The sequence below is a fragment of the Mercenaria mercenaria genome, chromosome 17, assembly GCF_021730395.1.
Source record: "Mercenaria mercenaria strain notata chromosome 17, MADL_Memer_1, whole genome shotgun sequence".
Lineage (NCBI taxonomy): Eukaryota > Metazoa > Mollusca > Bivalvia > Venerida > Veneridae > Mercenaria > Mercenaria mercenaria.
This window is the reverse complement of record NC_069377.1, coordinates 41,233,079-41,246,656: the sequence shown is the minus strand read 5'-3', so window position 1 is coordinate 41,246,656 and position 13,578 is coordinate 41,233,079. Positions and strand designations below refer to the sequence as shown.

Below are 13,578 nucleotides of genomic sequence, written 5' to 3'. Positions count from 1 at the left end.
ACTTAGGAAGATGGCTCTGATGCAAAGACCTGTATTCATTATAAAAACATTACACCATGTTTTCACTAGCAAAATGAGGACAGAACCAGATAAAAGACCTCGAGCACCAGAATCTGTAACTAAAATGGGTAAATCCGCAGTAAGATGTGTAGCCACGTTTGGTCTATTATAAAAACAGAATTCTTACTCTTTTGTCGAGTCAGAAGTCACATAGACCCCATTCAGTTCATATGGTGACTTTCTAGTTTTCAATTCAATTTGTTAAAAGTTCTGGTCTATTATAAAAACAGAATTCTTACTCTTTTGTCGAGTCAGAAGTCACATAGACCCCATTCAGTTCATATGGTGACTTTCTAGTTTTCAATTCAGTTTGTTAAAAGTTCAGAATCTGGTAACTTAGCATGCAAATCTGAACATCATCTAATTGACGTTTGCATGAAAGAAAGTTCTATAAGTAAGAAAATGCTTTTCAGAATTTCATGGTATACTTTACAAAAATTGGCAGTCTTGCTATGACAGGGTTACTGTGCTGGAATTTTACTATACTAAGTGGTCTTTGAAAACGTTTTTCTGGTTAAGAAATTTCCTGGTTTTGGCCATGCTGACTGTTTTAGGGGAGACTTGAATTTCATTTGTGTTTAGGATTTATGCAACCACACTACTCAATCATTGTGTTAACCCTTACCCTACTAAATTTCTATAATGAACTCGTATACATCTTTCAATTTGGACAGTATCATTAACTGTTAAAAGGGGTGCTTACCAAAAAGATACTGACTGAATGGCGAAGAGTGCAGATCATGATCAGACTGCATGGATGTACAGGCTGATCATGATCTACACTGGTTGCAAAGGCAGAACCAATTGCTATTGTACCTTGTGATTAAGAGCCTGGAAATGAAAAAGAAATCCAGAAATTAAGTCGGGTCCCTTTTGACCTTGACCTTTGTGCCACTGACTAAAATCAGTAGGGATCTTCCTCTTGTGGTACTCACTCATCGTGTGAAATGTGAAAACAGTAGATGTTATACGTTATGACTTAGAATCTAGAATCCATTTTCAGACTCTGAGTCACTGTGACCTTGACCTATGACCCAAAAAATAATAGGGATCCTCCTCAAGTGGTGCTAGTCATCCTGTAAAGTTTCAAACTTATAGCTGTTATACTTTGTGACTAAGTCCGGAAACACTGACAGAGGGTTAGACAGACATGGTTGTATAACAAAAAAGAAAAGCGCTTTTTAGTTTCATGAGATTTTTAATGAAAATCTTCAATATACATAATGAAGTACAAAACAATTGCACAATTAAAAATTTCATTAGATCATTATTACAAAATCAACAGTACATGTATATTAAAGAAAACAAGCATCAAATACATTAAGTCAACAGATCAGAAGTTTTATGATGAAAGAAACAGTAGCAGATTGATATATATGCACAATTATTATGATCTATTCAAGTACCATTCATTTTCAAACTACATGTAATATTCTATAAGACTTCGTTTTTCTAAGAGTTGTCAAACAATAAGAAAAATCAAAATTGTTGTTTTACGTGTACTCTAAATATTCTTCATCAATTTAATGCTCACTTATTTAGTGTTAGAAGGGGGGTCTGTCATCCTGTCAAAGTTTATTAAAAGCTGTATTGTGTAAAACCAGCAATTTGGACAAATGAATGCTTTTGAAATAATTTACAAATAGAACATTATGCAGGAGTTTTCATAAATATTTGATTCTGTTTTTTTTGTTAGGTTGAATATATATTTTATATGAAACTAAGCATAAATAAATATGTTACAATTATTCACTCCAACTGTAATTTGGTAGCTTCTATGTGTTAAAGCTGCTATTGGTATGACAACTCTTGGTAAAAACATTCTTCCGAAAAAACATCACTTATAAAATATGATTTCCATTATAAATCAAGTAAATCAATCTAATCTGATTAACTGATTATATAAACTTTTCTGAGAAATCTGGTATCATTATAATACTACAATAAAAGGAAGTAGCAGAGACATTATGCAAATTGGAACAAAATTTGATTGAGCCTATGTCGATGGAATTTGGTATGCAGATTAGTAAAGCTTTAAAACTACACAAGTTACACATCCCAATACACACAAAACAGCCCAAACTTTCAAGTCGTTAATACTGAACTCCCATAAACTGCAATTTTCTAGAACTTTTATGGTTGCCTTGTTGCCTTAAGAAATAAGCGTTCAGAGAAAACGTTTTAACTGTTATTTCATCAAGCAAAGATAAGAATGTTTCTGTAATTTTGAAAAGGTTAATTTCATTACAATTCATTAACTTAAAGTAAATGGTTGGAACTACATTCTGACAAAAGACAATTATGAACTGTTTGCTTTTTTTTTAAGTGTGCAGTAAGCAATTTTCTGAACTACATTCTGACAAGTGACAATTATTAACTGTTTGCCATTTTTTTGTAAGTGCACAGTAAGCCAAATTTCTGGAATCTATCAGAAACCAATCAAAAATTGCCTCTTCACTTGGATTACAACATATTCCCCAACATAAAGTAAACAGAAAGTTCAGTTTTTGAGTTAACAGTTAAACATTATGCAAGTAAAAACACATGTAACATTTTATCATTTATATCTGTCCAACTTTTTTTTACCATTTTTATAGAAAATTACTCTTTCTGATATACACACAACACTCTCATTTTTATCATATTTACAATTTCTGTACATATTTACAGGATATATATATATCTCTCTCTCTTTTTCTCCAAAAATGTACAGCTATTTAATACAATATTTGTAAGTTATCAAGGAAACATGACCTCAGAAAAACTTCATAAATTTATTGCCAGAACTGAAACTCACCCCATCAAAAATATTCTAAAAATTCTTGCATTGCGGACACTTTTTGTCTCTGACATCAAAATTATGTAATATGAAATATGAGTTGAAAAATAGTTGAAAAAACGTGAATTTTCTTGATGTTTTAACAATTTCTTACTATGTTACAATAGTTCTCGACAACAAATTTATAATGTTTTAGAGATTTTCTTAACATAAAACAGTGCTGAGCAACAGAGCAATGCATGCCGACACATGTAACTTTCCCAAAACTTCACGATTCTACATTCTGTATCAACTGCTTTTATTGTATCAGTTTCTGTTCAATTTACAAAAATTTTCATTCAGATTTTACTCACTCAGGAAGTCTATAACCTTACAGAGTTACAGTTGTATCACCGAAATACTGTATATGAAATTATATACAAACGAAATTCATCAAAGCACTCTCATATTACAGATTAATTTTGTTAATTGGCTGCTTATTTGACAATTTGAACTAATTTTGGTCATAATTACGGAGACTGTGCAGCTTCAGTGGTTTGTAAACACCATGTGCTCTTTCGGGGATTATTTTACGTACAGACTAGAACCACCAACATTCCGCAAGCCATCTGCAGTAATCAGTATCTGTATTTCTACTCTTGGCAGAAAAATATTTGGACTTTTTCTTAAAAAGAGAGTTTTATCAATTTCATTGCCATTTAGGTCAAAACGCCTGAAGGATGCCAAGTTGTACTGCAGTCTAACAATGTCAAATTCATGATTGCAGTAATTACATTTCATTCTCCAACTCAAAAGAGCCGACTGTATATCGAGGTATTCAATAACTTAAAATCATAAAGAGATAATTAAAAATTGCTTTTAGTAGATATTTCTATATCAAAATGTATACAATGTAAGAGAAAATATTGCAAAAATGTATATAAATTACTATAAATGTTATGCCATTACAGGTATCTGAAAAATGAAAATGACATGCTCTTCAAAAAGTATAGTTACATTCTGTTCTTCTTAATTCTTAATCATCCAATAAACTTTAAACTGCAAAGAACAAAAATTACATGTAGCAAAAGTATATTGTGTAGGCCGCTCAACCAAGAGGTCATGGGTTCGAATCCCATTGGGGTCACGACCACGACTTCTCATATGACACCAGTACTTGTTTTTTCCAGGAAGAAGACTTGAGAGTGGTTACAATAAGCTTGAAGCTTTCATCACAATTGAGCTAAAACAAATTAGTATAAACTAAAAGTATATTGTAAAACGTCTTCAAATACCCAAGATTTTATTGGATTGAAAGGCCTTCCAATATCAGTTATACAACTTTGTTCGTCTTTTCTCTACCAAGAGCATAACAGTGAATTTTTATTCTCTGCAAAATGAATTTTCTGTTTAATTTCCAAGTGACTTAGAAGAGCAGTAAAAAATCATTTAGCTTTCCATATTGACGTATTAGTTATGACTGATATATTTTTCATGCTTTTTTTTTAATTTAAATGAAAACTGGTTGTATTGCATCAATTGCAACTGTCAACAATATCTGACTAATGAAAGCAACTATAGATTCAGCAATTTCTGTGATATTTTATTTTGCAATTAAACAGGGCGAATGTTTCTGCCTTCTGCTTTCAGTGCAGGCTGATCATGGTCTTCACTGTTCGCTATCCAGTTAATAAATTTTCAGTGAACACCCCTTCAAATAATAAATGGTACTGCCCAAACTGAATGATGGACCAGTCCATTATAGAAATTTAGCAGGGTAAAGCTTAAGAATGTGCTTCAAAGCATATTCAATTGTGTTCACACTGTTTTAGGAATATGAGCAAATATAAAACAATCACAAATATTACTGGATCTGCAGTTCATGAAGACTTTCTCTGAAACATTTCAACACTGATGTTAGTATGACCACTGACTATTCTATTTATTTCAGATTTGTTACTCAATTTGTTGCTATGACGATATTAACATATTAAATAAATGATTAGAGTGAAGGTAACTCCACTGTCTATACATGTATATACAAAAAATCAAAAATAATTGTAACATAAAAATAGAACTAACCCAGCTGTAAATTCATAAAAGCATTATTTATTTTATTGTAACCAATCAGGCATCAGTATCACTCTGGTTTCACCAATAACAACTGCCAAAAAGAATGTTATTATGTTTTTTTTTCAAACTACCAACGAATAACAATCTTTCATTTAAGGTTAGTATGAAAATTTTGAACAAGCATATTGAATACTCTCTAAAAATTCTTGAATTTTTTTATCATAGGCTTAACAGAAACTTTAATGAGATTATAGTTTTTAACAATAACAACTTAGTATATATTTACAGCAGGGTGGGTAGTGTTGCAGGGACTGGTTAATAAAGATACAAAAACACAAGAGAAGATCACCTTTTTTTCAGTATAATATCTCCCTCAATATATATGGACACTGCCATCCCTGAGCAACAAACCAACTTCAAGAAAATTCCACTTAAGTTGTGTCTTTTGCGCAATGGTGTCAGATGAGGGAACCAGCATCAAAAAATATTTCTAAATTACTTAAATTAAAAGTTATCTCCAATGATTGACAACTTAAGTCATTACAGTGATTAATGAGTATATAATGACTGTAGATGTATAAAAAATATAATTTCAAATAAATGAGCCATGCCATAAGAAAACCAACATAGTGGATTGGCGACCAGCATGGATCCAGACCAGCCTGCGCATCCGCCCAGTCTGGTCAGGATCCATGTTGTTCGCTAACAGTTTCTCCAATTCCAGTAGGCTTTAAAAGCGAACAGCATGGATCCAGACCAGACTGTGCGGATCCATGCTGGTTGCCAATCCACTATATTGGTTTTCTCATGGCGCGGCTCAAATTTCTGTTGCTTATATTAAAGATCATGATAAAAATGTGAAATAAATAAAACTGTGCACACTACTTATAAATCATATGATTTCATCATTAAAAATATTGCGAAAAAAATCAACATCAAAGAGAAAAAGATGCTACAAAAACACCCCCCAAAAAGATAGAAATGTTACACTACATTATAATATTTAAATTGAAGAATTTTCTTACCCAGTTGAAAAAAAACTACAGCACCACAAGGCTTTATAGAAAAATAACTTGCACTGCAATACACAAATATTTCAAGCATCATACAGCAGGGATAAGGCTCTACAAAAAGACTTTAAAACTGAACTTTTATATAACATAATTCCTGTTTGGAGTTGTTTTTTTTCTCATATAAGATATATCATATTTGAAATCAGTTTTAATAAGTTTTAACAAAAAATATTTTTTTATGTAAAATCTTAGTACAGGAGAAATAACTATTGTTCTAATGAATAAATATTTTTCTTCTTTGAAGAAACAGCCAAAAACCTAATATATTACTTCTTGTACAAAATTTGTGCAAATATTTGGGACTTACCGGTATGGTTGAGAAGATACAATACAGTCAAACCCATAGTTAAAGACCACCCTTGAATTAAGACCACAACTTTTTTTACATACACTGAAAGGTTACCATTCCCTCTAACTGTTCAACTTTACCTAGTATTACAGACCAACTGTAAACAAGGACTTTTTCATTTTCAAGTGTGGTCTCAATATATAGATTTTACGGTATCCCAAACTTATTAAAAAAGGGGAGATAAATCTGCAAGCAGTGGACTAGCCCTATCAACACAAATATCTGTGAAATTTGGAATGTTCTACCTGTATTTAATACTGAAATCTATGATCATTTTATGACCAATGACTTAAATGAAAATTTCAAGCTAAAAGTGGCAAACTTTAAGTCAAATTGTCTTCCATGAAGGATAAGTTCTGATCTAGTTATGACTTTCGAAATAACAAATACCTCAACTGAAATAAATCATCAAAATAGAGAACCTTATGAATGTAAGACTTTCAAACTGATACGAAATTAATTGAGACAAATAAAAATAATGACTATCATAAATATTAGAACACAAAAGTTCAACCATAACCAACATGAAACAATCGGGACTTTGAACATCAAATGAAAATTCCTTAACACTGATTAAAGTTTACATTACAGAAAAAAACATTGTCTTAAGGAAGGAGAACATGCTATATGTTCTGTTATAACAAAAACAAACCTTTAAATATACGTTAACTTACAGACATGTTTTCTCCCGACAGACAAGTATATGGCTTACTTACAATGACGCAAGACTGACTTTTCAGTTGTAATTTTGAAGTGGTGGAAAAATTCATTCTTAATTTGCACATTTATAATGAGTGGATATAGTTCAAAATTAAATTTAAAAAAAACGTTTAAAAGAAATCTCAGTTTTAGTCAAAACATCTTGCCAGATATAACTACTAATGAAATGTCTCCAATCTGAAAAGGAATTGAAAAGTCATGTCCTGCTAGTTTCGTTTTTATGGCATTTTTACTTGTTTTCAAAATCACAGACAATAAATTTTAATGAAAAATGCAGATCTATTCAATGACCTCAACTGTGCAATCGGTCCAAATAATTTTCACGGAACCTTCCTTCCAGTTCCGCTTGAAATGTGAAATAAAATCTGATGCTGGAAGCACAGTCCAAAATGAGGCAAGATCTTGAATGCATCCACTTAAACCAGTCCATTTCTCATCGAGGAAGTACTTGTCCATCTGCTGGTTCCCACCAGTAGGTTTCCAGCTAATTTTTCCAATGAGGTCAATTTGTCCTCTTGCACCTCCAACCCATAAACATGGCTATGTACAGGCAAGAGCACTGCTATTCTTAAACATATCACAATTTTTTAGGTTTTTGTCACAGACTGTGTCCATAACTTCTTCTTAGGTTAGCACATTTGGTATGTTGCTGCTGAAACTGTGATCCAGTCTGCATAGACTGGTTAATATTTCAGCCATAAAAAGCAGTTCTGAACCGCAAGTGAAGCAGATGAATGTAAACCAGTCAATTTCTGGCATCTTTTGAAAAGATTAATTCAGAAAGCACAGCTTTTTAATGATATTATTTATAGCCATTTGCATAAAATCACCATCAATGGAATGACTTCATACACATTCATCTATTCCAAGTTTTTTTGGCATCCATCCATTCAAAGATGAGCAGAACGAACAAACGGATGAGTTTGCAGTGAAATCAATAACAGATCATTCAAACAGATGAAAATAGCTATGTGTAATGTAGCTACTGCTACCGCTGAATCAACGGCACATTTAGGTACAGTATATGTAATAATGAAAGACAAACACTGAGCACGAGTGTCAATGACACTCGTAAAGTCTGTGCACTTGAAATATCTATAACTCCGGTATTTCCTCCGGGAGTGTCCGGTACACTGATGACAGGTATATCTGTCAAATCGGGAATGTCTGAAACAAAATAAAAGGGGATTTTGAAGTACAACAAAATGAATCAGACAAATCCTGCTATTACCTTTAATACCAGACACAGTGATTGAATAAGCTAAAATGTTCAGGGAAATAAAAGAAACCTCCATCCCTAAAGAAACAAATGCAGACAATTAATCTCAACCATTAATCCCTATTGGGCTTTTAGAAACAAAAAGCTTTTTGAGAAGTTCAATATTGCAGACAATTTAGAAAGTAATTACATTTTAATCAATTACAGTTCTACAAGAGTGATTGAGGAAAGAATAAACTTGTCACACAAGACTTTTCTGTATTATTTCTTAGTATTTAAATAAGTTCCACAGTTTTCAATATATCTACCTGTAGTTCGAGGTGTTTGTGTCGTCTGTTTTGTCGTTGTACTCTGTGTTGTTGTTTTTGTTGTGCTTCGTGTAGTATATTTCGTCGTCCTTGTGGTTGGAGAAGGCGTGCTTTTTCTTGTTGTCGAAGCTGGTGTATTTGTTGGCTCTGATAGACAAAAGTAAACTTAGCATTCCACTAAAAACACACTAAATTTATCAGCATATGACATTCGTTTAATCCCTCCAATCCAATCCCCACCCTGCCCCTTCCTCATAAAGGTGAATCTTGCCTGATATTATCATACCACTGGTACTTCTTAGCTAATTTTGTGTAAATACAGTCAATGATTCAATAATGTTTTGAAAGAAATTCCATTTTAATCCCTCATTCTCAATGAAAGCTAAGGAAGAAACTGTATTTAATATTTGTTCTCTGTGATGATCTGCCAGGAGAAAAATATGTTTGATCCCACAAAATTTAACACTGATTCATATGGGAAATGTGTGCGTTAGAGAATAAGCCAAGACTGATACAGAATCTAAGAACACTGATTATGTAAGCTGACATTAGGGACTAAAATACTTCTTTGAAGTGGCCTTAAACAAATAATAACTGATGTAAGTATCATGGACATATTTTTTTTCTAGTAAAAGACAAATACATCCGTCTACTTACTTTGAGTACTGTGAGTTATCTGTCCAGTTATTGTGACTTTCAGTCTAAGATTGTGGTCCTTGCAAGCACCATGTTCTTCATTTAATAAACCATTCTGTGTTCCAGTTGAGAAAGCTGCAAGAAAAAAGTGATAATTCAGATTTTCTAAGTACAAAAAGGGCCATAATTCTTGCAAAATGCAGGTTAGAGTTATGGTTCTTGGTCTACTTACTCATCTAATATTGATAAACAAGTGTGCAAAGTCGAGTGACATGCTATTTGATTAAATTACATTTTTTATTCTCTTCTGTGTATTAAATTCAAGTGGATCTTTACAGTTCAAAAAGATCAATGAAAAGTCCACAGAGTTTATCAACAAAACATAATGAATATAGAATTATTTGTTCAAGACAATTCCAACAAATTTATCCAAAAACTGCTACACTTACTTGCTAAGTAATAAGTTGATCCAATCTTAAAATCTTTGCCACCAGGAACTCCACTGAACGTTCTGATCTCCTGGGTAAAATTTACTTTCTCATGTGGATTTACACAGTCCACCATCATTTGTGAGTCATTATGCGTCAGAAAGCATCTTCTATATCCTTCCTCCGCAACCTGAAAAATAACCAAATTATACTTTATACAATGAAATGCAGCTTTTTTTAACAAATACTGATTTGTCTGAAGAATAGGGCTGACCTGACTGAGAAATACTGTAATGTTTTCAAGTACAGTCAAGCCTCTGTATTAAGACAATTCTTATGGCAAACAATGAGGACCTCAATTCACAGGTAGTCTTTAGTATGTTTATTCGTATAATCTCAGTTCACTCTTCAACTTTCGCTATTATCATTTTATTGTTCCCCCTGACAACAAAGTTTTAAGGGGGGGTATACTGGTTTCAGGTTGTCTGTCTGTCTGTCTGTCTGTCCGTCTGTCTGTCTGTCCGTAGACACAATCTTGTGCGCTCCATCTCTCCTTATCCCCTTGACACAATTTAATGAAACTTCACACAAGTGATCAGTACCAACAGTAGTTGTGCATGGGGCATGTTAGGTTCTTTTAGAAAAAAATTTGCAGAGTTATGGGACTTTGTTTTTTTGTTACTACACTATATACATAGACACAATCTTGTGCGCACCATCTCTCCTCATCCCCTTGACACAATTTAATGAAACTTCACACAAGTGATCAGTAACAACAGTAGTTGTGCATGGGGCATGTTAGGTTCTTTTAGAAAAAAAAATTGCAGAGTTATGGGACTTTGTTTTTTTGTTACTATACTATATACATAGACACAATCTTGTGCGCACCATCTCTCCTGATCCCCTTGACACAATTTAATGAAACTTCACACAAGTGATCAGTAACAACAGTAGTTGTGCATGGGGCATGTTAGGTTCTTTCAGAAAAAAAATTTGTAGAGTTATGGGACTTTGTTTTTTTGTTTCTGTACTATATACATAGACACAATCTTGTGCGCATCATCTTCCTCATCCCTTGACACAATTTAATGAAACTTCACACAAGTGATCATATCAACAGTAGTTTGTGCATGGGGCATGTTAGGTTCTTTCAGCGACAAAAATTGCAGATTATGGACTTTGTTTCTTGTTAACATACTATGTACATACAGTCTGCATATGCAATCTTGTGCATGCCTAATCTACCAAACCCTTACACACAATTTAATGAAACTTCACACAAGTGATTAGTACCAACCCTAGTTGTGCATGGTGCATGTACATTCTTTTAGATAAATATTCTGCATAGTTTGGACTTTGTTTTTTGTTACTTTATGTATACATACAGTCTATATACATACAGTCCACATAATTATGCAATCTTGTGTGCGTCAAATTGCAATGTACTGTGTCAGTGCATGCGGGGGGTACATTCATCACCTTTAGTGATAGCTCTAGTTTTATACTGAATTAATGCAGCCTGTTAATGATGAAACGCTTTAGTCTTATTAAAACAATACATTTATATGTTATAATACAGTATATCCCCCCTAAACAAGAGCTGTCTCCATAGGATGACACATGCCCCCGATGGCACTTTGAATGAATAGTTATGGCCGATGTTAGAGTTTAGGACCTTTGACCTACGGACCTGGGTCTTGTGCGCGACACGTTGTCTTACTTTGGTACACATTCATGCCCAATAATTTTAAAATCCATGCATGAATGACAAAGATATGGACCGGACACGCCCATCAATGCACTATCACGAAATATGACCTTTAACGTCTAAGTGTGACCTTGACACGGACCTGGGTCTTGCGTGTGACATGTCATCTTACTGTGGTACACATTCATGCCAAGTTATTTGAAAATCCATCCATGGATGACAAAGATATGGACCGGACACGAATGCACTATCATGAAAAATGACCTTTAACGTCTCAGTGTGACCTTGACCTTTGAGCTACGGACCTGGGTCTTGCGCGCGACACGTTGTCTTACTGTGGTACACATTCATGCCAAGTTATTTGAAAATCCATCCATGGATGACAAAGATATGGACCGGACACGAAAATTGCAGACAGACCGACAGACTGACAGACGGTTCAAAAACTATATGCCTCCCTTCGGGGGCATAAAAAAGTTCGATACCAGCCCCTGTGGTGAAGTGAAGCAGAAAAGGCTCATATCAAACCATGGTGAGAACACTTACCCAGTAGACTCTGTAGTATTCAGAAGGTGTGGTATTACACGGACATAGTACCATGAGATTTGTAAGTATTGGAAGCGTCAAATGAGCACCACCTTCTGTTTGGAACCTGAAATGAAACAAAGTGGATTTAAAGGGAGTGAACTATTTTTAACTTTCATAAAATACTGAGAAATTGCTTCCCTTAGATAGGTCTTAGAGAAAATCACTGTCTTGCTTTTGGGATAGCTTGATGAAAATTAATTGCTAATGTCATGCTAGGGGTTGATTTAAAACAATTCAGTTGCAACTGCTAATAAATAGGTAACTAATTACAGAAAATTCAAATCAATGCTATATTATAAAACAAAATGAAATAAGCAAAATAACCATATAGCAGCTGTACATAATATTCTCCTACTCACTACCTGTACAATTATCTTTCAACACATTTTATTTAATTCTTTTTTTTTTTAACTGAATAGTTTGAATCAACATTGTTTGAACTATAAAGGGTAAAATTTCATATGTTAATTAATAGTTTGTTTGTACACATCCTTTGAGGACTTCATATATTTACCAAAATGAACAAGTTCCATTAAATAATGAATACAAGCATACTGAGTATGACAGATGCAAGAATATGAGTTTCTTCAAATTCAGTGACATTTCACAGATTTAAGTTAACATTCTTCTTTGGAAAACAGTGACTGTTTCACACTTCCCTAATTTGCCCATTATGCAATCAAGTTTAGCTGCATCCGATATTTTTTTTTGTAATTTTCCGATCAAGCCCTCCTTTAAGGGCAAGCACAAAATAATTGTATCTAATGTTTGTGCTATTTTAAGATAGAGCATTCCTGCTTTTTAAAGCGGTCCTGTCAGATTTGTCTGAATTGCCAGCGATTTATTCTGAGCTAATCTTGAGCAGTGTCACCCAGAGGCTTTACTGAGATAAATGAAAGCTTCTCTGAAACTCTGAAAATCATGAGTGACTCAAAAATAATATGACATTTTCATTTTCATGTAAAAAACTAGGGAAACACAAAAACATACAGAAATATAGAATATTCTTCACAATAAGAAGGGTCAACTAATCAATTGACACCGATTTGTAAGAAACATTCCCAAGCGTTGTATGTAATGGCAGATTTTCAATGACGAAATGGTAGCAGAAAAATTACTTCAGACCGACTGTCAGCATGTCAGGAAAACGTCAATTTTTTTCATCTAGATGAAGTTAACTATATCCAACTTGATGAAGGCAATATAAAGATGAAACATAAAATATTAACCCTATTGACAACAGTAATTCTGAATTTTATGGAACTAAATAAGGCTAAGACTTAAACTGACATCAAACTAGATGAAAATGCTCGATTAAATATTTTTTGCAATAAAGTTAATTAAAATAGGATTTGTAGTGATGAGAATAATCTGATCCAGAGAAACTATCAAGAATACACATTCAATCATGGATTTAAATTTTATGTTGTTAAGAACTAGAAATATTCTCCATCAAATTAGACCATGCATTTTTATTGAGAAGTTTGTCAATTGTACAAACTATATTTATTTTCCATCACTTTGAAGTTAATCTTTGCACCAATACAACAATATTCTCCGAAAATTTTGGCAACTAAATGCAATTACCAATGCAAATGTAATAACACTCATATAAAACATGTTTCATCTTTGACAGACTGCTAGCAGTCTGAAAATGA

General features: G+C 33.2%; 1 protein-coding gene across 1 annotated transcript in view; it reads right to left on the bottom strand.

The window, feature by feature from the left end:
- Positions 1 to 1,238: 1,238 nt before the first annotated feature.
- LOC123536655 (ephrin-B2-like) overlaps positions 1,239 to 13,578 on the bottom strand; it is a 65,340-nt gene continuing 53,000 nt past the window's right edge. Inside the window, exons 2-6 of the mRNA XM_045319995.2 lie at positions 11,879 to 11,984; positions 9,646 to 9,814; positions 9,218 to 9,331; positions 8,561 to 8,707; positions 1,239 to 8,200 (exon numbers count right to left, since the gene is read on the bottom strand). Of these exons, the coding sequence (XP_045175930.2) occupies positions 8,022 to 8,200; positions 8,561 to 8,707; positions 9,218 to 9,331; positions 9,646 to 9,814; positions 11,879 to 11,984 (715 nt within the window). The 3' untranslated portion in view covers positions 1,239 to 8,021. The remainder of the gene's footprint in view (positions 8,201 to 8,560; positions 8,708 to 9,217; positions 9,332 to 9,645; positions 9,815 to 11,878; positions 11,985 to 13,578) is intronic.